This window comes from Bombyx mandarina, chromosome 12 (assembly GCF_030267445.1).
Source record: "Bombyx mandarina strain Sakado chromosome 12, ASM3026744v2".
Lineage (NCBI taxonomy): Eukaryota > Metazoa > Arthropoda > Insecta > Lepidoptera > Bombycidae > Bombyx > Bombyx mandarina.
The window spans coordinates 14082149-14109348 of NC_143219.1; the positions used below are offsets into that span (position 1 = coordinate 14082149).

General features: G+C 39.3%; 1 protein-coding gene across 1 annotated transcript in view; it reads left to right on the top strand.

Moving 5' to 3' along the window:
* The window catches only part of LOC114248788 (kinesin-like protein CG14535), a 423441-nt gene that overhangs the window by 32828 nt on the left and 363413 nt on the right, over window positions 1-27200 (top strand). Inside the window, exon 2 of the mRNA XM_028182208.2 lies at window positions 6516-6620. Coding sequence (XP_028038009.2) covers window positions 6541-6620 — 80 coding nt within the window. The 5' untranslated portion in view covers window positions 6516-6540. The remainder of the gene's footprint in view (window positions 1-6515; window positions 6621-27200) is intronic.

The following is a 27200-nucleotide window of genomic DNA, read 5'->3' on the forward strand; positions in this document are numbered from 1 at the left end:
GACTGCACACTGTGTGAAGCAGATATCCGGCAGGGAGCTATCACACCGGGGGATGTTCGGTGGTGTGGCACCCCCGTCGTCCACAGTCGAGTTCGAGGCGAAGAGTTTGACCAGAAGGTCAGCCTTCTCTTTCGCGCTGTGGGCCAGATTGTCATCGGACTTGCGCAGTGGTGGGAGACTTGACCTGCAAAAGTTTCCTTCTGCAGCTTTGGCGAGCGACCAAAAAGCACGGCTCCCGGAGGGATAGCTCTTCAATCGCTCGCCAACTCTAGCGACGTGCTCCGACTTTGCCTTGGCAATCACCTTCTTGTAGGACCTGGAAGCGGCGTTATATTTCCGCCTTTCCCCTGAGATGTTAGGATCCCGACGTCTCCTGGCATTATCCCATGCCACGTATGCGGACCGCTTGAGGTGTGCAGCATCCCTGCTGGCATTGTTATACCAGGGTCTGCTGCGACCCCCAACGGGCACTTTAGAGGAGGGAATAAACAATTCCATCCCCTGGAGCACCACGTCTTTAAGACGGTCCGCACAGACGTCAGGATCAGCAGAGGAAAAGCAGAACCGCCCCCATGGGTAGGATGCGTAAAATTCACGCAATCCATCCCAATCTGCTGACATATACCGCCAAACTCTTCGATACCCGGTCGTCGTTCGACGATCAGGACGAGAGAGTGGTACGGCAGCACGAATAAGGCAGTGATCAGACGATCCAAGCGGAGCGTCGACCACCACACTGTATCCGGCCGGATCTGTGGTCAGCAGAAGGTCCAACAAAGAAGGCTCGTGCCCCTCGATATCTGGGACACGGGTGGGCTGTGTCACCAGCTGGGAGAAGCCGTAGGCCAAGGCGAAATCGTAGGCAGTCCGACCCGGGAGGTCAGTGGTTCTGGACCCCAACCACTCTTGGTGATGAGCGTTAAAGTCTCCAAGAACCACCACCTCCGCAGATGGGTACTGCTCAAGCACGCGGTTAGTCCCCTCTTGCACATGCTCAAACAGAGCTGAACCTGCATCACTGCTGTGGGACCTGTACAGGCACGCGTAGATTCGGCTACGGCCCCCGTGATCTACGCGCAGCCACAAGAGGGACAGGTCCCGTTGTTCGAGGCCCCGAAGACGGCGACAACAGACATCAGCCCGGACGAATACGCACACCCCGGCTTTACGCAGGAAGTTGTGCTCCAATACGTAGCCGGGGTATTCAAGGTATGAGGTATCATCCGGAGCAGATATCTGCGTCTCCGTTAAAAAAAGCAGGGCAGGCTGCGCCGTCTCAAGGTGGTGGTGTACGGCGTCAAGGTTGCTATGTAGGCCCCTGACATTGCTGAAATCCACATTAAATGTGGAATGGGGAACCGCCTGTGAAACCCTTTTCTTTTTCTTTGTCGACTTCATGATTTTAAATTTTCGGAGAGTAGGATTAGGAGAGGTAGGATGTTGGAGGTGAGATCGAGGTAACACCTGAATGAAGCGCGGAACATAGTACGCGCTCAACCACGGGTTGCGTGAGAGACTGACGCAGGGCATGGAAGGGCCCCCAGTCCACTCTGCGTGCGATCGCCGGGATCCACTCCGGTCTCCGACTCCGGCACGACGACCGCACGACAGGATTTTACACCGGTTGGCGGGACAGCTTCCCGGGGCGGAGTTTAGTAGAGACACCCGGGTTCAGGTCCCCTACTGACCGGCGGGCGGCAGCGGGTACCGTTTCACTGGGTCTCCCTATACCCCCGTCAAACAATCACGCCCCGTGAGTTCGCACGCACGTCTGCTCCACAAGTTCCAGGCGTCACCAAGACTCACCCCCAACAAGGAAGGGGAAAGGAAAGGGATAGAACTGGCTCTCCAACCCACACGCCGGAACACAGCTAGGCTATTTGGCGGCGGACTCTAGTTGGAGGGTGGTCGCCAGCCAGTCGGACTAGGTCCTACCACCGGTTATGTTTTCGGCTCCCGTTTAGCACCACCCAGGGGTCACTTGTAGGGAATCGCGGGTTAAACCTACGGAAGCGGGAAGCACCAACCCCCAATCCTGAAAAGCAACCCACGCTTTTTTACAATATAATATTTTTTCTTACACTATTTTTAATTCAAATTTATTTTCTATTTATTAGTTGGATTTTCTATGAAAGCGTATTTTATGGTTAGTTTTTTAAACTATTATTTATTTAATGTTTAGTGTGACGAGCTTACGAAACACCTCGTGTACAGTTGTTACCGGAGTCCATAGACATCAACAACGCAAATGTCACTAACCTCCTTGTTGACACGAACCACACGAATTCTAAGTTGCTCATTTTTATAGTGTCGGTTACGAAACGCCTATCATCGTATTTGTCTCTTTCATTTCTATTTTGTGAGAACGAATAAAAAGATTTGCAAATATATTACAGACGGCATTGCTTACATTACATTTAGTCAGAAGTGACTGAATATAATGGAAGCAGAACGCGTGATAATCTTATACTGTTTCAAAAAAACCAGCCAACCCGGATCCCTTATTAGTCATGAACTCGGGGATTCAGTACGTGATAGTGCATGATTTGAGGTTATTTTATAACGGATTCATGACTTAATGACTGATTTGAATAATTGGAGGGAGAACGAGTGGCTCTTTATTGTTCAGCAAGTTGTTCAAAACTAACTCATTATCTCGTGAAAAAAACAATAACGTATCTAAAGATCGTCTGAATGTTATAAAAGCAAAAAATCCTTTGGTTCTAACCTAATACCTGCCTTCAGCATCGTACCTACTGAATATGAAAAATGTAACTCGGTCACTCAGCCAGCCCTAGATGCGCCCGCAGATAAGATTTACGTTTAGGGTTGGCATCATTATCATTATAATTTTGCTATTGCCCTATTGCGGGCTTATTTTACAGCTTCTCGCGTAAATTCACTCAGATCAGTTGATGATATTGGAAATGGTCTTTAATATGTGCCAAAGACGGATAGGCGAATGTGAATACAGACAATCTGTTAATGACAAACAACCCAGAATCGAATGTCTGTAAATGTTGGTCGGACGATAAATAAGTTCACAAAGGAGCGTGTGAAGTTATGTACTTCAAAATTAGAAGCTCACGTAAGCAAATAGATTCCTTTGAAACCAGGGTTTATAGAATACATGCCATAGACCTGAGAAAAAGCACTTTTAGCTCTCGGCTTCATACGATTCCAGATTCCAAAGATACGAACGAATATCCAACAATATCAATATTAAAATGACTGGAAACAAATCACGCACGGTCACCCGGTCACCCCAAATTATGATTTCCTTTTTTTTTTTTTTTGTTCCTACCTATGCTAATAGCCTTGAGAGACTATTTCAGCTTCACCTTAACGTGTGTAGGTGAGCTCACGGGGCTCAAACCGGAGTGTTGCTAACACTGACCCTAGCAAGAGCCGTGCTTTGCAGAATCTAGCACCGGATCGGAAACGCGACCTACTGAGAAGATCCGGCGAGAAACTCAGTGGGCTGTGTCTATGAGTTAATTAGCTCGTCGAGGCCCTCGTCGCAAGCGACGGATTTGACGAGAACTGTGACCGGTTCCTTGTGTTATGGTTACCAGAGACTGACATACATACGTATATACGTTTAAATATTTAGATAATAAAGACCCTGACAAAGAGAAAACTAGCCTCTTTATCCCCCGAATGTTTCCTCGATGTGGGATTCGAACCCACGACCCTCAGCGCAACAGTCAGGGGTGCAAATTACTGCGCCACCGAGTCATTCTAAGCACGTTATGTTGTTCAGGAACTTGGGTAATCACATAAAGCCCGTGATCTAATCAAGTCGTCTAGTGAAAGAATAATTATTATTATAATTTTATGGTAAATGTTTTATTAAAAATTGCGATTGGATCAACCCTAGCATTCATCTTTTCATATTTCCTCTGAATGCCGACAGCGCAACGTTTTCATTCAAATTGGCTTTCCCTCGAAAGAAAAAAGTATCTCGTTTCTCGGGAAAAAAATAATAATTAAAATTCCACACAAATCTCTTAAGGAGATTTTAGTGTTGTAGTATTTATAATTTAAATTCTGGTCTTTTGTTACAATTAAAGAATAAAATTGAGGTAAAGTAAGTGGACTTGGTCATTAGTTACAGCATTCAACAAAATAAATGGTTGCGGTTCTATGCACGAGCCAAACCAAAATCTATATATCGACGGAAGAAAGCGAAAATATCGTATCTTGAAAAACCCAACTGTATATATACCAAAGCCATAATACGATGTATTTAAATTAATATAATCACATACCACTATATACAGACAGGCTTTAGATACCACACCATACTAATTTTCAAATTTCTATCTCTATAGATATAATATGAGTTATGAATTTTTGGAAGGGTTTTATAAATAGCTTTGGTGTAAAGTTGGCTTTTTCAGTTACAACAATTTCGCTTTTTTCAGTCGATATAATATGTTTCTTTAATTGAGTCATTTTTCGAATGTACTCTTTCGATATTACAATTCAAGAATTCAGTACTAAGCAGATAAACAGAAGAACCAATGTGAATTTCTATTTTTACGTTTCGTAAGTAGTAAGACCAAGAACGAAAGTAGTCATTAAAGTAACCACATGTCAAAATATAGGGCAGGTAATAATAAACTATTCTTGTTTAAAAAAAAGAAGGAAAAATATCTCTGCGAGATTTTTCTCGCGGGCGTTATTTCCGCAACAACAACATTTCGAGGCACAGCATTGGTGCTTCGCGGATCGTCACAATGGCGCGAACGGTAGGTGCCTACTCTTTGACGAGTGGGCCCGGAGAGGCAGGGACGGATGAAGGCGACTTCCAAGGAATAGGATTCATCCGTAACGAATTGGAACGGTTAATGCGTTTCGATTTGAAGGGGGAGGGGGGGGGGGTCAGCCGTTGTAACTATACTGAGACTCATATCTCAAGGTAAGTGGCGGCATTTACGTCGTAGATGGGCTCCGGTAACCACTTAACACCAGGTGGGCACGACAGAATTAGGCAGGGCGGTGGTAACTACCCGTGCGGACTCACAAAACGTCCTACCGCCAGTAAAAAATAATCTAAAGCTAGCTAAACTAAAGAATCTGTTTAAATAAATAAATGTCACTACTTGAAGTCGTCGTGGCCTAAAGAATAAGACGTCTGGTGCATTCGTGTTGAGCGATGCACCGGTGTTCGAACTCAACAAATGTTCACGATTGACTTCCACGGTGAAGGAATAACATCGTGTAATGTATCTATGGGCTCCAGTAACTACTTAACACCAGGTGGGCTTTGAGCTCGTCCACCCATCTAAGCAATAAATAAAAAAAACTATTTCACAAGTCCGACCCTGTCTGCAGCACATTCGAATTCTGAAAAAAACCTCAGAGAAATTTAGCCTCTATATAACAGAGCATGAGTATCACTATGCCGTGCAGCTACTCCATCATTTTGGTATTCACCCGGCACTCCACAATTACTAGTCGTGAGGAGATACGAAAATAGGCTTTTCGGGCTTTTGCGATATGAATTCATTAGCGAAAGATAGAGATTACGGGAATAACATTAATATTGATGTTACAAATACAAGCGTTGATCACGGGATTGTATTCATACGTAAATTTAGTGAATTATACTCGTGTGCGATTAGCTTGCGTTATGTAGGTCGGAGCAGTGAGATTTGTATTTGATGACTGAAAAATTGTCGGGTCGTTTGCTGCTTCTGGAATCTGTAGACATCATAATCTGCATCATGCGCTCTAAAGGGCGAAAAGGATTTCTAAGTAGCATTGATCGCAGAAACATTCGGGATAGTGGTAGGTACCGGCGCGTTCGGACTTACAATATGCTGTACCACTAAATAAAATCTGATGGTATTTATTATAAGAATTTTGTTCCTTCGTCGTGAGTCTATATGGATAGTTTGGTGTTGAATGCGAACATTTATTTCTCTAGCCTCGTCAACAAAGTTTTTGTTTATTGCTTAGTTCAGTGGACGAGCTCACAGCCCACCTGGTGTTAAGTGGTTACTGGAGAACGTAAATGCCGCCACCCACCTAGAGATATGGGTTCTAAGGTCTCAGTATAGTAACGACGGCTGCCCCACCCTTCAAGCCGAAACGCATTACTGCTTCACGACAGAAATAGGCGGAGTGGTGGTACCTACCCGTGCGGACCGCAAAAGGTCCTGTCACCAGTAATTACGCAAATTATAATTTTGTGGGTTTGTTATTTTATTACACGATGTTATTCCTTCACCGTGGAAGTCAATCGTGTATACCTACGTATTTCATTAGAAACATTGCAAAGTTATCCATCATACACTTTGTCAACGAAAAGCTGATAATTGTCTGTGGTCAATTTATTTAAAAAAGATAATAAAGTGATTCTAAATTAAATTGATGTTATTATCGAAATTAGTTGATATTTTTTTCTTCATCGCAAAATAAGTTCGAAAACTCAACGAAAATACAACATAACAAAACATAACTCATTCTTTGGAGTGTTTTAACATTGTGTATTCTTTTTTTTGCAGTTCCACTTCGAAGACAATTGTCACGATGAGTGTCGCCGGCGGGAAGGGGGGCCGGAGGATCCCCACTCCGATGCCCCCTCCGAAGGAGAGCGTTCACTACCCCAGGTAGGTACTTAAGGTTTATACTCATCTAATATTGGCCGCTAGATTTTAATTGGGATCATATGTTTTTTTTGTAAACAAAAACCAATTCCGCAAAAGCGTCTCGTAAGTCGCACGTGTAGGTACCACCACCCTGCCTATTTCTATTTAATAAATAACTGGGAACAATACAAGTACAGTCACCCGGCCCCAAATTAGGATTCCCTGTGTTGTGGGCACTATATACATATATGGGGAAACCACTGCACTATTTTCCCCAAAAAACCACATGAATAATTTATTTTAAAAAGAAGACCTAGGTGTCTTCTCGACTGTCTTGGGCTGGGTCGTTTGTCGGGCTAAAATGTTCTTGTAGGGTTTAGACGGTATCTGTTCTGTGAGACAGTCGTAGCTGCTTACACTGTCCCAAGCGCCTTTCTTATGGCGAAATTGAGATTTCGCCTTAAGAAGCTAAGTTCTTAGGTTAAGAGTAGCAGGCACCGGAACCCGACATGGCCCGGTCGGACTACCCCATCGACCGGGTATCCGTAAATGTATTCTCTATTGTTTAAAAAAAATCCCAAAAAAGTGCAAATGTACGCAATGATTTCAAATGAATGACGAATTTTTCGAAAAAACTCATTTGTGTCCAAAAAAATGTAACTCCGTCTCGAAATTAACTGAGGTACTTGCATTATTGCTATTGCTATTAGATTTCAGCGTACTGGTACCTCAAAACTTTTGGATAAAAGTCTTCGGAATAATCATATTTAGCCAGTCAAATATCATTTTGAATCGGTAGAGCAGAACGAGAGATCCCGTTTAAAGTAATGCATCTTTTTTAGGATTGGAATTTCTCACCCCCTTATAATGGTGCTAATAAGCTTAGTGGTAAGTCCGCTAAGCACACCATTTTACCACTCATGCTTCTGATGTCAGTGCTGATACAGAAATTTAAAACCGCAGAGGGAAGGCAGACCTGTCGATGCTCGTACTAAGCTTGCGTAGGTCAAACTCTATTTGCAACTAAACAAGGCGCCTTTATCTAACCCGACGGAATTAGATGGATGTCTATTTGCGTTCGTACACGCTGCTAATGTGTGCGTAGTAAACGTCCTTTGATTTACTATCTTAACTCGTTAAAGATGTGTTAACAGGAAAACGGCCATTCAAAATGTAGTTTTAGTAACCGATACTGTTATATTTTATTGTTAAAACTTTTCAGCGTTTATTTCCACTAATTAGTTCGGGCTTTTATATAAAAGTGGTTTTTAACAAAACTTAGTCATCGATTCTTGAAGCTTGGACTTTTTTATTGGACTGTCGGAAAAATATCGTGCTGTTTAAATCTGAATGTTGGGCGACGAAAGAAAAGCATAAAAGAGGCATGCGACAGAGATGCAAATGTTGAGATGGATGTGTGCAGGGATAAGAATGGTCAAGATAAATAATGAGTATATCAGAGGAAGTATGAAAGTAGCCCCAGTGATTGATGAATTAAAGAGCGGATGGTTAGCGTGGTATGGACATGTGATGCGTAGAGAGGAAATGCACGTGACTAGGAGATGTATGGAAATGGTAATGCAAGGTAAAGAGGGAAGAGGTAGATCGAAGAAAACATGGATGGAGTGTGTGAATGACGATATGTAAGAAAGAGGAGTGAGTGTTGAGATGACGCCTGATAGAGGTGATGGAATAGAAAAATTTGCTGTGCCAACCCCACCTAGTGGGATAAGGTGAAGATAAAGAAGATAGGGTCAAGAGAATTCAGAAAGTTCATAACAATTAAATAGGTAAATTTATAGTGAATTAGATGAATTGAATTAAAAATCTACAAAATGGTATTTATGTTTGATGTGTTGAGCTCGTATACATGAAAAAAAGAATGCCCCCGCTTATCTTAAGACAATGACATGAGATCGAAGTGTCAATTTTAATTGTGTATTGGCTGACTCACCCTTCAAGTCGGTAGGTACTTATGACAGCTTCGCGCTAGAAATCGTCAAATGGCAATCATCCTTGTAAGCTTTCAATATACCCTATGAGTTAACTAAACCTTTGGAAAATACCATTAAATTTGACGGATAATATAAGGATTAATACCGAAAGAAAGAAAGAAAGAAAGAAATCATTTATTCGCCAAGCATAGTGAAAATGAGTTATTACATAAATTAAAAGCAGCGTGTATGCTTTGTCATTATTTGACATGCGAATTTTAGTGCAGTGCATAGTTATAATATTATATAATTTACCATTCATTCATCCATAATTCAACTAATAATTAAAAATCCATTTATTTTCAATGTCATCCCCAAGAAAATCATTCACGAAAAGTTAAATTGTTAATAATTAATAGGATATTCACTTTCAGAGAACAAGTTTACTTTGTCGTTCAAGTATTTAATGCCGTTTTAATGGAACACTGAATATTGCATGGTAGTTAATTCATACGGTGAAATATTTACGCTGACAACATCCTGACCGTCAATGGTTTGACGCACAAATACCGTTCGGGTGTGGTCCAAGCGATGAACCGATGGCGATTTGCTAACGTGAGTCGCTGTCAGGCGATTTATACGCCTTAAAGATGTATCAATTAAAAATGTTGAATGATTATTTTTATCATATTCCATAATACTAGATGCTAATTGTTACTCAAAGTTATACGCAAACCCGCTATCATAAGTTTAACAGTTTTTTTTCTTAACTCTTATTTTTTAAACTATGCAAATTAAACAACCAGTGAAAAAAAAATCATAAAAACCATGACACACAGTTTGCATAAATGCAAATGTCGAATCACACTTAGACTTTTCAGAGAGCAATAACTGTAAACCCTTTAAAATATTGAAAATAATAATAAACGCACAATTAAACCAAGCGTAAAACTATTTTTAATTAAATTGGTAAAATAGGATTTAAATACTTTTACGGAAAATTTACTTTCATAAGGAACGCGTGACGCTTCGTTTTGTTTATAATTTATGCTAAGTCACGTTTTTTCACTATATTACATTTTTGTTACAAAGATGAAAGTGTCATCCCTGCTTAATTATGCTGTTTCTTTGTGTTACTACAGTTACAGAAATCTTTTACATTTAACAATATTTGTTTAAACGTAGGTTACATTGGAACTGCCACTAAAAACGAAAGAAGTCGGTGATGACGATGACAAAGACGGATAGAAATTTTTATACTACATATTTATATCATATATTTTTAGAATACTTTCTTTTGGTAAATGAATACGAAGCTCTACGAAACCTTATCCGAATAAAAAGCGAGATTATATCCACAAAGGGTTTCAGGCGTATTTATTACTATAATACCCAATTTTTGTGAACGCTCACTTCTCTCAACTTAGACCAAACAACAGGCACAGCACGTGGGCTTGTTTGAGTTTCGCTGTCATCGAAAATACCGGGTTCTGTATGAGGAGCATTATTTTTTATCAACACGACCGCCGCGCCGTGCACACAAGTAATTTATTTTTAAACAGTTTTTAAAAGGGTAAGCTACCCTATTTAGTGTTTCTCAACATCTGCTGCGGAGAATCATGACAAGGCACATCGACTTTATTAATCAAAACAAATTTTATCTCTTTCAAACATATCTGAAACTGATTGTCAATAATAAGGACAGAACTTGTCTCTAATAGGTTCATCAAGCGACCTCTTGAGATTAAATTTCATTTAGTTTAAATTACTAAATGATTTGTTGTTGTATTTGAGTTATTGTTTCGTTAATGTGTGTTTATTGATCAGCATATCGTGAGCCCACACGCGTAGGTGCTATCAACCGACCTAGTTCTGCCGCAAAGTAGTCATTAGTCCGACTATACCATATTGAAATTCCAGCTTAGGGCTGAGACTGGATAGTAGCACTTATGTTGATTATATGCTTTAGAAACTGCTTAGAACTAGACCAACCGTGAGTTCTTCATCCATTTAGGGAAAAAGGTGAAGAGTTGATGAAGAAGTGTTCTTGCTTAAATTAAGCTTTTAGCCATCTCAAATTTCTAGTATTCAATAGTTTTTACTGATCAAAGGTTCCAGCTTTATTATAAATGGAATTTCAATGTATAATGTACGAGATATGTGTGTATTGCTGCCAAACTCTTTCTTTCTTCTAGCTAGAGCTTTCAATATTTGGACTATTGCCATTAGACCAAACGAATTTCATTCTTTTATGTATTCTTTTACAAGTTAACGTTTTCCTGACGTTTGTAATTTTATAGGCAAATACTATCATGGTAGCAAGCATGAGATAAAGCCTTCGAAAAGTGTCCGAATCGCAAATTTCTGCTAGGGTAGCTACAAACATCCTACTTATTGTTGCCGAATACTTAAATGTCTTCTGGTTTCAGGGGTAGGATAGTTGCATCTCGGCCTAATGGACGACGATATTTACTTATGTCCATTGACCACAGTTGACTCTCAACAGCAGATAGGTCGTGAATTGGTTTCACAAAATTGTTTGAAATCTGTCATAGGTTTTATCTTCAAATGGACTACAAATTATGACTTCAATCTCGATTATAAATTAGGAATTCACCTTTTTGAACTCCAGTAGTCCTCCATGTTTTATGGGCGATTTGTTTATTTATATCTGTAAAAAAAATTTTAAATCTTTGCGCATCAAACGCTGAGGCATCGTGATCGCGGTAAGACTGTACGACCATCTCATTATGTAGGAAAAACTACTTATAAAACATTTTATAGGGAGCGAAGACTTTGAATGGGGTTGAGTCTCTCGACAGGAAGGTATTGTCCAGGCATAGTCTGGATAACTGCGCTTCAATAGTTAATGCAAGATGACGAACGTGAACTGAACAATTATTGTGGATACGGCATTTTTTTGCAATTAATTTTATGGTTTATATATAACTTTATTCCACTCCTTGGTAGGAACGCCTCATCCACCATGTACATTCGTTAGAATGATAACTGTGTGATACAAGCGGCAATTTTATTTTCTACCTAATAATTGATAGCCTTAAGTGCTATTCCAAATACGCGTGGACAGGTAAGTATGCTCACGGCGATCAACTTGAGAGAACTTGCTAAAACTGGCCATAGTAAGAGCAATGCTTCGCTGAATCTATCACCGAACCGAAATCGCGACGCACTGAGAAGATCCGGCGAAAAACTCAATTGGCTCTGTCCATGGGAAGTGCCAACAGCAACTGCATGCACATAACACCTAATGTTTAAATGCTACACATCAACTAGTGCACATAAAAAAAAATATTTTACAAAAAACACATTTTACAAAAAAAACATTCTACAGTAGGCTCTTTTTTTCCACCTATGCTGATAGCCTTGAGAGGCTATTTCAGCTTCACCCTAACATGTAGGTGAGTTTACGGGGCTTAAACCGGAAGTGTTGCTAACACTGGCCCTAGCAAGAGCAGTGCTTCGCAGAATCTACCACCGGATCGGAAACGCGACCCATTGAGAACATCCGGCGAGAAACTCAGCGGGCTGTGCTTATGGGAGTAGGCTCTATCGATTATCGTTAATGACTTTGTTTGTAGATCTGCTTGTTCAGATATGGTCATATATGGTATCATGAGATATGACGTACTGACGTCTCTATTTTAATATTATCTGTTCCACTCATATTGATTGTCAACACATGCTACCACCTGTTATAATAATACCATATCTTGTCTTAGCGAATCCGCATTTTCACCGTACAACAGAAGGCGGAGGACCCTCGAACGAGAACGGTCGGTGCATTAACCAGCTACAATGCAACCACTCTTCAATACTTATACCTCAACGATTCGCATTGAGTCACGTTTCCTGACATTTTGGTTATTTATTTGCCACTTTTGCAATATCCGACCGACATTTCGAATACGCTATAGTTTTCTTCGTGGAAAGTAGAATAACTAATACTATTTTGAGATCTATGGCAGTACCTACTTTAAACTAAAAAAAAAAACTAAAACTTTAAACGCATCAAACGCTTCACTTTCCCCCCTTTGCCTTTTCATGAGTTCTGCCTCATGCGAGGTTTGGTTGTTGAGCGATAGGAGGTTTTAGTCGGTTCGAGTTCCTCCTGACAAAAAAAAAAAGAAAAAAAAATCCTTAGTTTATATAACATCTCTTATTTAATTTAAACCTTAATTCAAACGTACCTTATGGACACCTTTAGTTCTTTAGTTCAATACTTAAAAGAAAAGCAAAAACACAATATAACGCATTGAAATGTTACTGGCCACAACTAGCACGTAATCGGTCTTGTAAAACGATACTAGTTATTAAATGCATTCCTACAAGTGCAGTTCTCAATTACAAAGGTTTTGGGCCGAGCATTCTGCCCTTTTATTTATTTAAAAATACGAAACGAAAGCGTCTCGCAACAGGCAACACTGACTTTATCTGTATTGTTTTCGATATATCCTTATCGATTCGAGAACATTCTAGTACAAATTATCTGTTCATTTGACATTCGAGAATCAAATTTACATGCATTGTCATCATCATCATAGTCGGTTAATCTTGGCGGTGCAGTCATGGTCATGTGGAATTCTTGTTTATTAAAGCCTTGAAAGATGTTTCCCATAGTTTGCGAACTGAAGCTTGGCGCACGTACTCGTTAAGTGGGGTTTTAGTAAGGTCTTTCACCTGATCAGTCCAGCTTCGTCCACGAGACGAGTTTTACCATTGACCTAACCCTGAACAACAAGTTTCTCGATAGACTCTGCTGGCCATCGCGATTCGTATCCAAAATATCGAAGAATCCTGAATAGCACTGTTGACGACAACGTTTGAGTGATATTTAGTTCTTTTACGATCGAGGCGTTGGTGCGATGCTCAGTCCAAGATATACGGAGCATCCTTCTCTAGCACCATGCATCGTCACATACCTAATATTCCTGCCAAAATTCTGAATTGCAAGGCTCCAACTGGGTGGCAGCATTGATGTTTTGAAGACTACGGGCTTCTGTAAGCACTTAATACCAAGTGGGTCGTGATAACTCTGTGGGATCTATGAACTAGATGTTTAAAAAACAAGCGTTATTATATGACAGACACTACAGCCTGGGAGGTGTGTCTACAGGCTTGGGTAATCAGTCTACGTGGACCATGCGTGCATCATGGTAAGGGGATGTGGGTTCACCTGCCCAGATTGCATAGAGAACATCTATATTTTGAGCAAAACAACACCAAACTGTCGTAATAGCACGCATTAATCTATAGATCTAAATAAAATGAAAGGCCGATCGTTGTTAATTGTAACAGTTGACCGAATGGATATTTTCTGCTCACAGAAGTAATAACCCAATCGAGGTCTTGTGAAGAAACAAACTAATGGTATTAGTAATTCCCGACTTCAGTCGGGTTAACTGTGATCAATATGGGTTTTTCTCAGTGTCTTAGCTATCGGCAACACATGGTAGTCAAGAACCTAGACATCTAGACCACTAGCTCCAGTTATACTTCACAAAGATTCCGACTAGGATGCCAATCCGGACCCCGTGGTGCAAAAGCCACTCGCAGCTGAAGTCATTTGCAACTCGACCCAGTAGCCAATATGACCATGTTCAAGAGACCACTATAGCATGCTCTAAGAACGAATGATAGATACCCTTTGACCCAGCCATACAATGTTTCATTCATAACACATCTTTGAAACAAAAACAGCATTGAAGACTTACTAATTACGAGCATGTCTTATCTGTTGAGAATGTGTGGCGTTATTCTTAGAATGAATGTAGACAGAGATATGGGTGATATCATTTATCTTCAGATGCCGAGAATTCGTTGAATTCTGATGTTAAGAAACGGAGTTTGTTGTACAAATAGGTTACTGGATGGTCAGATCAACTTACAGCCCACCTGGTGCTAAGTAAGTCCCTATTGAATCATATTCGTCACGTGAATATAGCCACTCACCTTCTTTTTTTTTTATTGCTTATGTGGGTGGACGAGCTCAGGGCCCACCTTGTGTTAAGCGGTTACTGGAGCCCATAGACATCTACAACGTACATGCCGCCACCTATCTTGAGATATAAGTTCTAAGTTGTCAGTATAGTTACTACGGCTGCACCACCCTTCAAACCGAAACGCATTACTGCTTCACGGCAGAAATAGGCGGGGAGGTGGTACCTACCCGTGAGGACTCACAAGAAGTCCTGGTAAACGGAATAGCAATTCTGTACTTCCACCAGTAATTACGCAAAATTAAATATAAATTTGGTTGTGTATTTGATTTTTAATACACCTTAATTATGGCGGTCGTTCGTGATCAAGTGAAAGTAATATTTTTATCAACTTTAAAAAAGGAGGACTTTATCAATTCGACTGTCTTTTATGAGTGTTACCTTAGATCTATTTTCTATGTGAAGCAATTTTTATTATCCTTTTTCATTTAAATGCTTATCATATTGTCTCATCTACCAGTAATCTGACCACATTTTGGGTTATCTTAAGTAATATTAAACATACTTAATGGACTTCGACTAGATTCATGAGTACATTTCATTTTGTTGAATTCTGTTTCCTTTTCTTTTCAAATTTTTTTGTATGTTAGGATATGCTAGCTAGTTATACTATGGTGGGATAAGTGTCTGTGCTTGTATTTCAAAATGGTTTTATGCGAGGAGCTTTTCAGACAAAGACCACTTCATTACGAAATGTTTTCTCGAAACTTCACAAAGAAAATCGTAACTCACAAAAAAAAAAAAACAATAACACTGAAAACGACAAAGCAACAGCCAAAAAAGCTTCAACGCAAAAGCTGCAAGTCGTCGCACTTATGTTTTTGTTTACCAAGCCTTCCGAGCAAACGGGTTAATATTGCAGTACTTAAGCTTTCGGCCCTTTGATGACTGAATCGGGTTGCCTACTTGTGCCGATTCACTTACATCCGGCGACGTCCGTTTGATCTGCGAACGCGCCTAGGGTTGGCACAAACTATAATACTTTTTTTTGAAAGGAGTTCCTTATGGGACGATGCGGAGGGGTACCCTAAGCGGGAAAAAATGTCCGTAACGTAAGATTTTCTCTATTTACTTTGTTATCAACAGATGTCGCTCCACGTAAATTCAACAATTCCTGAATCGCGGTGACGAGATGCTACACAGCTGATAGAGGTTCTCGTATTTCTCTTGCTAAATCATAGTTACCTGGCGTAGGGGATACCGTGATCATGTGTCTCCGGTGTCCCACGACACCACACATCTTTTTTTTTTTCTAACATTTAAAACACAATACCTTCAAATATGCACCATTCACATCTCCACATCAGATTCGAAAATCTTGTGGCTGTAAAATATGCAAAAAGTGTCATAATACAACTTTTTTTTTTAAATACATGATGGACATAGTTATTTTGAGATCATACATCTATGTCATATATCTTGAAGAACGGAGGAAGTAAGGAAGGAAACAAAGGAAGTGGTAGGTTATTCATTTAGCCGGAAACTCGATTTGAATAAATATTATGTAAGATGATAGTTAATTGCTTTCGATGGCTGACGCGTATACAGTGCAACAAGTTTTTGGTCCATCGCTCCATCAAGAGACCCCTTAAACCCACAGACACAGCCCACTGACTTTCTTGCCGGATCTTCTCAGTTTGCGGTAGGCAGCGGCTTGGATCTGCCCCAGGCATTGCTGAAGTCCATGGGCGACGGTAACCACTTACTTTCAGGTGGTATGCTCGTCTGCCTACAAGGGCAATAAAAAAAAAATTATGTTTTAATTTTTTTTTATTGCTTAGATGGGTGGACGAACTTCAAATTATGAAATTATTTGTCATGATATTTTTTCTATATTTTAAACTTTAAATGGCTCTTCTGTAAAGTTGTAAGAATGTCAGCCTCCAACCAAAATATACCTCAACCAAATACCCTCTCATCTGTCGATATCTATATACATATATGAAGATTTTAGATACATATATGCATAACATTAGGGTAGATGAAAATTGTTGGCAGCCCTATAAAGTTAAGAACGAAGACACGTGCTGACCGACGATGTCCGTTAGGAAACAGGTGTAGGAATTCATGTGTCCTGCTGCTGTACTCACATCCTCACATGTGCACCGATTTACTCTACAAAACTGCGCGATCGTCCGTACGTGCAATGATTCATTCGAATTACAAATAAATTTATATCTATTTACCATACACGGGTGCATGTGTACTTTACATGAGTTTTTTTTTTGTTTTGTATGCAGACGATCATACGGCCCACCTGATGGTGAGTGGTTACCGTCGCCTATGGAGTTCAACAATTCCAGGAGCAGAACCAAGCCGCTGCCTACCGTTAAGTACTCTCCACGAGCCTCGTTTGAAGAAGGACATGTCATAGCGCTCGGAAAACACCGTGGAGGGGAATTCATTCCAAAGCCGGATGGTACGTGGCAAAAAAGATCTTTGGAAACGCACTGTCGATGAACGCAGCGGTTCCAGATAATATGGATGAACCCTGCTCCGATGGCGGGAGGTGCGATGATAAAAGGGAGATGAGGGGATCATCTAGAATAATTCCTCAGAGCATTCCCCATGGACCATGCGGTATAAAACACAGAGAGAACCGAAGTCCCTCCGTAGACCCAGAGGTTCCAATTCATTCCAAAGCCGGAAAAAAAAAATTCTGGAAGCGCACTGTAGATGAACGCAGTGGCTCCAGGTAGTATGGATGAACTCTGCTCCGGTGGCGGGCGGCGCGATGGTAAAAACGAGATGATGGAATTAATTATCTCAAACTATTCATCAGATTCAGGAAGCGTGCTTATAATCAAAGTCGACTATGAACACTGTCAGACCAACATGCTTTTTATGTATAACATTTTCTCCTGGGTTCTGTTGTTAATTTGTTGTCAATAAAAAAATCGTTTAACAAAAACATGGGCGAAAATCGCACTTAATCCCATTCTCTTTGCCCTTTTGTAGATGTTTTACATCGCTTTTGTTATTGCTTTGATGGTTGCGAGCTCACAAACTCCCTGGTATTAAGTGGGTATCGGAACCCATAGATTTCAGGAATCTAAGTACCGCCACCTATTTTTAAGAAATGAGCTCTAAGTTTCAGCTTTTATAGTACAATGATAGTTTTCAGTCAGCCATTAAAGTTACTTAAATTTGAATTTCGAATATGGCGCCCAAAAAGCGCGCCAAAACAATCATCGACGGCCATTTTTTTTTTTTTTGTCAGGAGGAAATCGCCGGACTTCCGCCCTTTCCGGGGATACTGGGCGGGGTATGTCAGAGTCGAACTGACTAAAACCTCCTGTCGCTCAACAACCAACGTCCAAACCTCGCATGAGACAGAACTCATGACAAGGCAAAGGGGGGAAAGTGAAGCGTTTAGTGCGGAGCACATCTCTCCCATCACCCTCCCCCTCGGGACGCCGGACTGGCGGTCGTCGGCGCCACGACCACCAGCCCTCTCGGTCGACAGACTGTCCGAAGCCCGCCTAGATGGCGCCGGTTAGAGTGGGTTACCCTACGGAATACCCCGCTGGATCGACGGCCATAGCTATTTACGACCAGTGACGTAACTCTTAAGTTTCGTTAAAAGCAACAAGTATGTTTGTTTAATCTTAATTAACATAAATAATGGTAGAACAGACAAACGTAATGCTAAAAGAATTATACAACGGAAGTCCGTGTTAGTAAGCGGCGATACATTCAAGTCTAATTCTCGTTATTCTGAGCGCTTATCTCCCTATTTTTTTAGATATTCTCTTGGCAAAAAAGGTTGTTTAGAAGAGATTGCTCTTAGCGACAAGGCCGCTTATTCTACAATTTATTCCCGTTTTTTATCCCCTGCCCAATCGTTATTGGCCTAAGGTGCTATTTAAACTTCGCGCGGACCGGTAGGTGAGTTCAGGGGCTCAACCTGAGAGATTTGCTAACACTAGCCCTGGCAAGAGCAGTGCTTCGCTGAATCTACTGTCGGGCCGGAGTCGCGACCCACTGAGAAGATCCGGCGAGAAACTCAGTGGGTCCAAATCAATATTATTAATGTTTTGGTGTGCAATAACTTATACTTACTTACTCTCTCTCTCTCTCTCTCTCTCCCTTTCTCTGTCTCTATTGATAAAATGACTAGGCGTTTTTTTTTCTTTTTCAAATCCTGTGACGTCACTAATCCGACTTTACCTCATCTCTTAAAAGAACATGTGTTAGAAATATGTAACTATTAAACTACGTAGGTTTTCATTGCGCGTCCCGCCCCGTTCTCTCGTTCCCTTTGACAAAAGCTTTTCAAGTGTTCGGCGCGTGTGGTCAGAACTTTATCGGTAGTCTGGACGCGGCGGTAATCGCGTGACAGAGTACGTGCCGCGACTACATCGCGGACGGCACAACCCTAAAATATGTTTAGGGTTGAACCGAAACAAATCGCGTTCATAGAAACAATTAAAAAAAATGCTTGTCTCTAAAGTCGGTTTACGGATGATAGTTTTACGTGATAACGTCAGTAGCAGTGTGCTTATTGCGAGTTTTTTAACGTTCTCGATAACGTAAAAGTTAGCTCGTATTTCGTGCGTGCAGCCGGTGCTCATCTATACTTCTATACTAATATTATAAAGCTGAAGAGTTTGTTTGTTTGAACGCGCTAATCTCAGGAACTACTGGTCCGATTTGAAAAATTCTTTCAGTGTTAGATAGTCCATTTATTGAGGAAGGCTATAGGCTATATAACATCACGTTAAGACTAATACAAGCGGAGCACCAATAAATAATGTTTTAAAATCGGGATTTTTTTCCCTTTTAAGAGCTTCTGCTGCGTGCGCTGCAGAAACGATTAAAGTTCCGCTAAAATAATGTATGACAGAATTGTTCCCCTTTAATAGATGTAAAAAAAAGTCCGTGACAGCATATTTAGCCATATATTAAGGTTGGCTTTATGCTAACTAAATTTGTTCTAAAATAAAGCATTCTTTGTGAACTATTCCACGCGGACGAAGTCACGGGCAAAAGCTAGTCGATTTATAAGGCGTTATCACGTCAAAAAAGGAATGTGTCGAACTTAACATGCTATTTCGAAGTTTTTTGTTTGTTTCTAGTTTTAGGCGACTATTCTTGTGGCAGCTCGGGTACGCTCGTCGAGAATCTTTCGTGTGTTGTATTTATTTATTGGTTTTTAAATATTACTGCCGTATACGAGACTCGTCATCTGGTATTAGGCTGTTACCGAAATCTCTCATAAGCCTCTAAGTATAAAGTGAATTCTTGATCCAGTCGTAAAACTCTCTACCGATAAATCGTTAGCATTAGAAATGGTACAAATATTTTAAATAAGTATACAAGATGACTTTAAATATAATGATATAAAGAACTAACAAAAAATAAAACCGGTTGCGACTAAAATAAAATAATAATCATCATTAATGCAGTCGAAGTATTCCACATGTGTACTATTGAAGATGCTGGTCAGATTTCAATAAAAAGAACCACGTGAGAAAAACCAGCTATCAAAATTAAATAAAGCATAATCAAAATCGGTTCATCTAAAAAAAAAGGCCTGAAAAAAGGTCACATAGAGAACTTTTTTTTGGAATACGTTAAAAAATTAAAAATAAATCATCCGAAATACGCATACCAATTATGTTGTTCAACGTTCCATGAAATTCTAGAAAGCATTGACAGCCCTATACATTCATAACCGAATCACATTTAACTTTGCAACTCTGTGTTGAGCTCACAGTGGCTTACACGTGCAAGCCCTACAGAACCACAAGTTTACCGATAGAGGTTGTTAAAAGCAAATAAAAAAAGGACTAGTGCGTAGCCGACAATGTATCGAGAGCATTACATTAGTATATATTAATACGTGAAGCAAAAACGTTGTACCCCGTTTTACGAAAATTGCGCGAACGGAGGTGTATGAAATTTCCCACACTTATAGAGAGTTCGACGAGTAAATTAACCCACAGACACAGCCCACTGAGTTTCTCGCCGGATCTTCTCAGTGGGTCGCGTTTCCGATCCGGCGGTAGATTCTGCGAAGCACGGCTCTTGCTAGGGTTCGTGTCGGCAACATCGTCAAGTTTGAGTCCCGTGAGCTCACCTACTAGTTAAGGTTATGCTGATATGGTCTCTCTAGACCATCAGCTTAGATAGGAAAAAAAAATTGAGAATATAGAGAAGGAGTGCAGAATGCAATTTTTTTTTTAAATTGTGCATAAAAATACTTTAAATAAAGAAAAAAAAAACATTAGACACTGCCATGTATTTGATACACACACGCAATACTCTTTTGTTTATTGTCAAAGTCTGTGGTCAAATTGAGAATAGACTAATATTGTTTGTCCTCAATTTTATTATTTATTTATAGTGTATAAACCTTGGCGAAATTTGTTATTATAAATGTATATGATAGTCTTTGACAATATACCCATAATAATGTTCAAACTTATGATTTTAATTATAGTTGACCACTAGATTAAATTTAAATTAGTTTTAAATAACTGACCATACTTTGATACATATCAGCCTAATAATATCCACACATATATTTCAAATTTTATTTTTTAATTGTGCTAATAGTCCGCTAATAGCTAATTGCTGTGATATTATATCCATAGAAATGTAAGTAATATCACATCTTATAACTTATTTGAGATTAATATGTTATGAACACGCAAGCTACAATGCCCAAGGTCTACACTACACTGGCTAAAAGTTTGCAAGTACGTACATAGAAATGTGCACAAACTTGATCTTATTTTCAAAGGTTTTATGCGGTAATTATTATTACTATACTATGTATTAGTATTTGTGACTAGTGTATTTTGATACATTCCTTTCTGTTTTTAATTTATAAAGCTTAGTTGCAAGTATTAAAATCTGTGAGTGGGTTAAGCATTTGAAGATTTTTATATTTTGGCTAAGCGCCATCTTTTGATAGCAGCAAGAACTATGCAAGCGTTTGTTTGGTCGAGATTTTATCACTTCAACACAGTTTCTTTGGTTAGTAATAGGTGGCTCTGTACAATATTTTAATGATATTTTTGGAATTGATTCAAAGAATGGGCACTAATATTATAATATAATTATTTTATTCGTATTTGGTAAGGGTTGTTTTTTTTAATAATTAACAACAGCTATTTATGGTATGCCATTGTTTAGAAATATCAATTTCATTTGGTTCACATTTTGGTTTCATTCACTACACAAAACCAAAATGGCTACCAACTATGATTTAATAAATTATGTATTTATTTCTTGCTTTCAAAACAAATAAAAAAACTGATAGAAATTTGTACTTCGCAAACCTAAAATGTACATCAGAAAGCTTCACACATTAACGAGCTTTCCTCTACCAAACCAGAAAAGGAGCACAGACATGAATGAGGATAAAATAAGTTCATGGCATGTTTTTGTTTTTTCATTATTGCTCTTGCGGGCAGACGAGCTTACAGCTCACCTGATGGTGAGTAGTTACCGTCGCCCATGGATGTCAGTCTGAGGCAGAGCCAAGCCACTGCCTACCGTTAAGCACTCTTTACAAGCCTCGTTTGAAGAAGGACATGTCATAGCGCTCGGGAAACACCGTGGAGGGGAGCTCATTCCAAAGCGGCATGGTACATGGCAAATAAGATCTCTGGAAGCGCACTGTGGATGAACGCAGTGGTTCTAGATTGTGTGTATGAGCTCAGACGTGGTGGCTGGCGGTGCTGTAATAAAAAAGAGATGATGGGATAATCTCAAACAATTTAGGTATCAAAAACAATGCTGTAATGATATTTACTGGTGGTAGGACGTCTTTTGAGTCCGCACGGGTAGGTACCACCACCCTGCCAATTTCTGCCGTGAATGCAGTAATGCGTTTCAGTTTGCAGGGTAGGGCTGTTGTACTGTAAAAACTGAGACCTTAAAACTTATCGTTGCCACCGCTGACATCTCCCCGAATCCTGATCACGCAGGAGCCAATCACCGTCAACGCCTTAGACACGTCTTTACGGATCCATCAGGTCCAATAACCTTTGCATTAGACGCCTTCAGCTCTAACATTAGGAGCGGGCTTAGGGACCCCGGTGACCGTACTCGTCGAACTCGACAAAGAGTTCGACGTGCAACCTAGCCCATGCATCAACCCGCTGAGTTTCTCACCGGATCTTCTCAGCGGGTCGTGATTCCGATCCGGTAGTAGATTCATTCGCGAAGCAGCTGCTCTTGAGCTATTAGGTCTCCTTTGGGAACGCTCGGGCAGCTGTTAGCAAATCCCATCCCTCCTGGCTAAGAATTTGCTCGCCCACCAGTCCTGATGAATTTGGTAAGGGCCACCAGTAATTTTTCAATCATAAAAAATAGTTTCTACTTCAAACAGTTCTTATTGTCCTATGTGCGTGCTTAGAAGAAAATCTATCGAGTCGTTAAGGATGAAACATTTATCTTCTAATGTTTTGTTACGAATCAAAACACTACTTACCTATTGACGAAACATGATATTATCTAAAAATAAATGTCTAAGAATAGTTTACCCCAAAATTAGCCGAAGGAGACTGTCACCACCGGCAGCGATCATTATAATCCTACAAGGTCGGATCTTAGGTGAAGTTGATACAAAAACTACGTTTTCCAACTCTGAGGCACAGTGTCATAACGCTTTCATATGTTTTTTTCAAAGCGAGCTCAACTCAAACTGGTTTATTAAGATTCCCTTTGAAACGCGCCGTAATTGGAGCTTCAAGAATTTCATCTAGTTGAGTGCCGTAGTAAGTATGTTTCCTTGTAAAATTCCAGTGGAATTTACTGTGGAAACGTCCTCGGTCTATTGTTGTTTATTCCTGAATAATAAATGCGGTTGAGTGATTAGATTTTTAGGAGGTATAAGAAAATTTACTGAAAAATTTCAAAAGCAGAATTGAATTGTAAATTTACTTGAATTGAAGTCTATATTAAATAAATAAATATAAATAAATATTTTACTAACAATCACGCCACGTTAACTGGTCCCGTGATAAGTTCGTAAAGAACTTGTGTTACAGGTACCAGATTAAACACTGGGTACTAAAAATGTATAGAGGTCAACGTTTTTTGGGACAAACACAATTCACATAATAATATTCATATCATAAGAAAGTAATAACTGCGAACAAATCATGGTGTTATGGGTACCAAAGACTTACATACATACTTGAAGGGTGAGGCAGCCGTTGTAACTATACTTGAGACCTTAGAACTTATATCTCAAGGTGGGTGGCGCATTTACGTCGTAGATGTCTATGGGCTCCAGTAACCACCTAACACCAGGTGGGCTGTGAGCTCGTCCCATCTAAGCAATAAAAAAAACTTATATGCGTTTAAATATACATAATAATATATAGATAATAAACACTTATAAAAAGACCAAACAAACCTGCTCATTATATCAGACGAAAGTTTTCCCGATATCGAAACCACGACCCTTGGCGGAACAGTCAGAGGTGCTATTACTGCACCACCGGGTCAGTAACTTATATGATTGATAAGGATTTAGAATTACTTGTACTATCATTTAGGACGGGCGATGTGGAAACAGTAGTTGCTTAAGGTGGCCAGGGTAGCATGTGATTGAAAGTGGAATAGGCCGAATAGACCTTTCCTATATCTGAATATGATAGTAAAAAAAATCAGCACAAAATGAATCCTTTTGCCTTAATTTTTACGATGGCTTTCAATCATTCTGTGATTATTATCTGTAACTAGTCTTCCTAGCATCATGCCCTGGAAGAATACTAGAACAGTGATGCCTTACCATGAGAACTCTAAAAGTATTCTAAACTACAGAATGGGGATAAAAAACGCAAAATTAAATACTAAAAGTAGTCCTAATTAAAATGCTCGAACAATGATTAAGCTGTAGCGATCTTTCCGGCTCGGAAATGTTGAATTCGGTAAAACAAGACAAAGATTACGCTAAAATTTGAAGTAATTCAATAATTTAGTTATAATAAAGTTCAATAATTTAATTTAGACGCGCACATCCACCTTTATTTATCACAATATTTAGTTTCAATTTGAGCGCTGCAAGATATGACTTTAGAATTCTCTGTGGCTTATAATATCACGAATTCTGGAAATTTTTTAATTCAGTTAATAGTCACTACTAGTGGTCCCGGAGTAGTCAAAATTCAATATAATTAATTGTAATTATAAGTTTGAACATTATTAAGGTTCTACTGTCAAAGACTTATACTTCTTTATTCACAGATATCGCCAGGACCACACTATAAACAAATAATATTAAAGATAAACAATATTAACCGATTCTTGATTTGAAAGCAGACTTTAAGCAATAACAAAAGTTTGATTGTTGATTGAAGTTGACAATAAACATATTATTATGTATGTGTGTCAAATACATGGTAGTATGTGTAATGTTTTAATTATTGGCTTAATGTACTATTAATGCGTAATTTAAAAAAAATCTTAGCATACTGCACTCCTTCTCTATATTCTCTATAAGTGTGGGAAATTTCATACTCCTCCATCCGCGCAATTTTCGTAAAAGTGGGTACAAAGTTTTTCTATAATATATAGATTGATTGTGTTCTTAAATATTTTCTTGTAGCATCAACGCAGCAAAGGGTGATAGGCGGTTTGTGTCAAGAAATGTATGCATTTCGTGTAATATATCGCGAGGGTCAGAAAGAGATAGAATTTCACTAGGTTGTTATAAAAGTGTATACATATATAAATAGAAGGAGAGTAACATTTTACGAAAACAGACGCAATGTCTCACAGTTTATCATCTGTGGCGCGCTTTGGCTGTGTTTTGACAGATGCTTGCCGAAAATTGTTATTCCTGCGCTCGGGATCCGACTGTTTGTTTATTTTAATACGGAACGACAATTAGTGGGTGATTAACGTATTCCGTGACGTAATAACTTAAGATAACAAACCGGGTTGGGGCTGCGGAGGACTTTCGGAATTATCGAAATAAGCGGATTCTTTACAAAAAAAAAGACCAACTAATATGATTTTTGGTAGTAAATATTGTATTTTTGTAATATATAGTGTTATATCGGGTTTATTCATAATGGAAGCGCATTAGCTTGGTATGTTTGTATATACCGGAATCTTTTAACATCACTTACACCGACTCGAAGACGTCCAATTGACCCGAAATTTTGCACACGCAATAATGACCGACGATTACATTCTAATATTTTTTTAACTTTGCTTCATTGTCTTCAATAGTATCAACAGGATAAAAAGAAAATTGTAGCTAATTATTAGTAGGTTTGATATGTATTTCATCCTGTTTTTTAAGTATTCAAGCTCATAAAATTCAGGAATACTTTCAGATAATCTTCTATCCACGATCGCACTTTAAAAACAATACTTTACTATGTTTTTTTTGTCAACAAACACCGTTACTATGATCAAACAGCCTACAGGTAATTTGGTATAATATTTAGTTAAGGAAACGTAATTGGCAAAGGTAACGCGTGAGAGGTCAGGCTACTGCGATGGCATATTAATGAGAAAGGGTACCGGTACCCTGAGGCAGCAGACGTCTGGACTTAAAGATGTTTTGGGGGGGGGGACGATATTATAGACATTTATACACTGAAGAGTAGGGTTATTTTAAGGTTACGAGTTCGATAAATATGAAGCAGAATGTCGGGCTCCTAAAGCAGGTTACGATACGTAGATTACGTATTGAGTCCGAGGAGTTGCAAAAGTTAATATAGATCTGCGGAGTTAGACGAATATGGTGAAGAATGAGTAAAAGAAAATCTCAAAATAGCCTCCATCGTTGTTAAAATTAGAAGCTAGGGATGTGAGAATGTTGGACAAGAAAGGAATGCTGCTAAAAGGCTAATGAATTTACTTATGGATGATTTTGAGCATAATAAAAGGAATTGACAGCTAATTAGCTCAATATTCAAATATCAAGGAACTCAGTGGCCAGTAGGAATACTGTTAAGTATACAAACGCCAGAAAAAGTATAATGAAAATGATAAAAGCAAGATTAAACCGTAAAATTAATTTTATTTGGGTGATATCTAGTTTTCTGCAGTCCTAGCAATATTTGGAGGCGGTAAGATGCGGCCATGGCTTAGCGAGTTTGTCGTTAATAAGAAACGCTGTTTAATATTATAATCGCTATGACGTCATGTCTTATATCACGATTATTTAAGCAACAATAGGTTTATTCCTGATTCCTTGGTCCTATATGAGAGGAAGATTGATTCATTGCAGCGAACTGAAGAAGATATTCTTCTTCTTCTTCTTATCAGCCCACAGTCGTCCACTGCTGGACTTAGGCCTCCCCCAAGCCTCGCCACAAAGATCAGTACTGCGCTGCCTGATATTGTTTATCTAGTTTTATCTCTAACGCTTACACATCAATACACAAAAGTTAGGAAGCTTCAGAAATTTTGCATACAATTTCCTTACCATAAAACCTTCAAGTAAACAAACAGGAATTGAAAACATTGTCAAACGAATTTCATATTTATTACAATTCACGAAGACCTGAAACTGCATTCGCCTTTATGAAACTCTGTATGATATTGAAACTAGTATGAATATGAATGTGTGTTTAGTTTTGTTTGGTTTGTTGCAAAAGTTGCAAGTTGCTATAAAATCGGGATGGCCGAAGTCAAATGTGACAATTTTTATTTTATTGGTTACAAAGGTA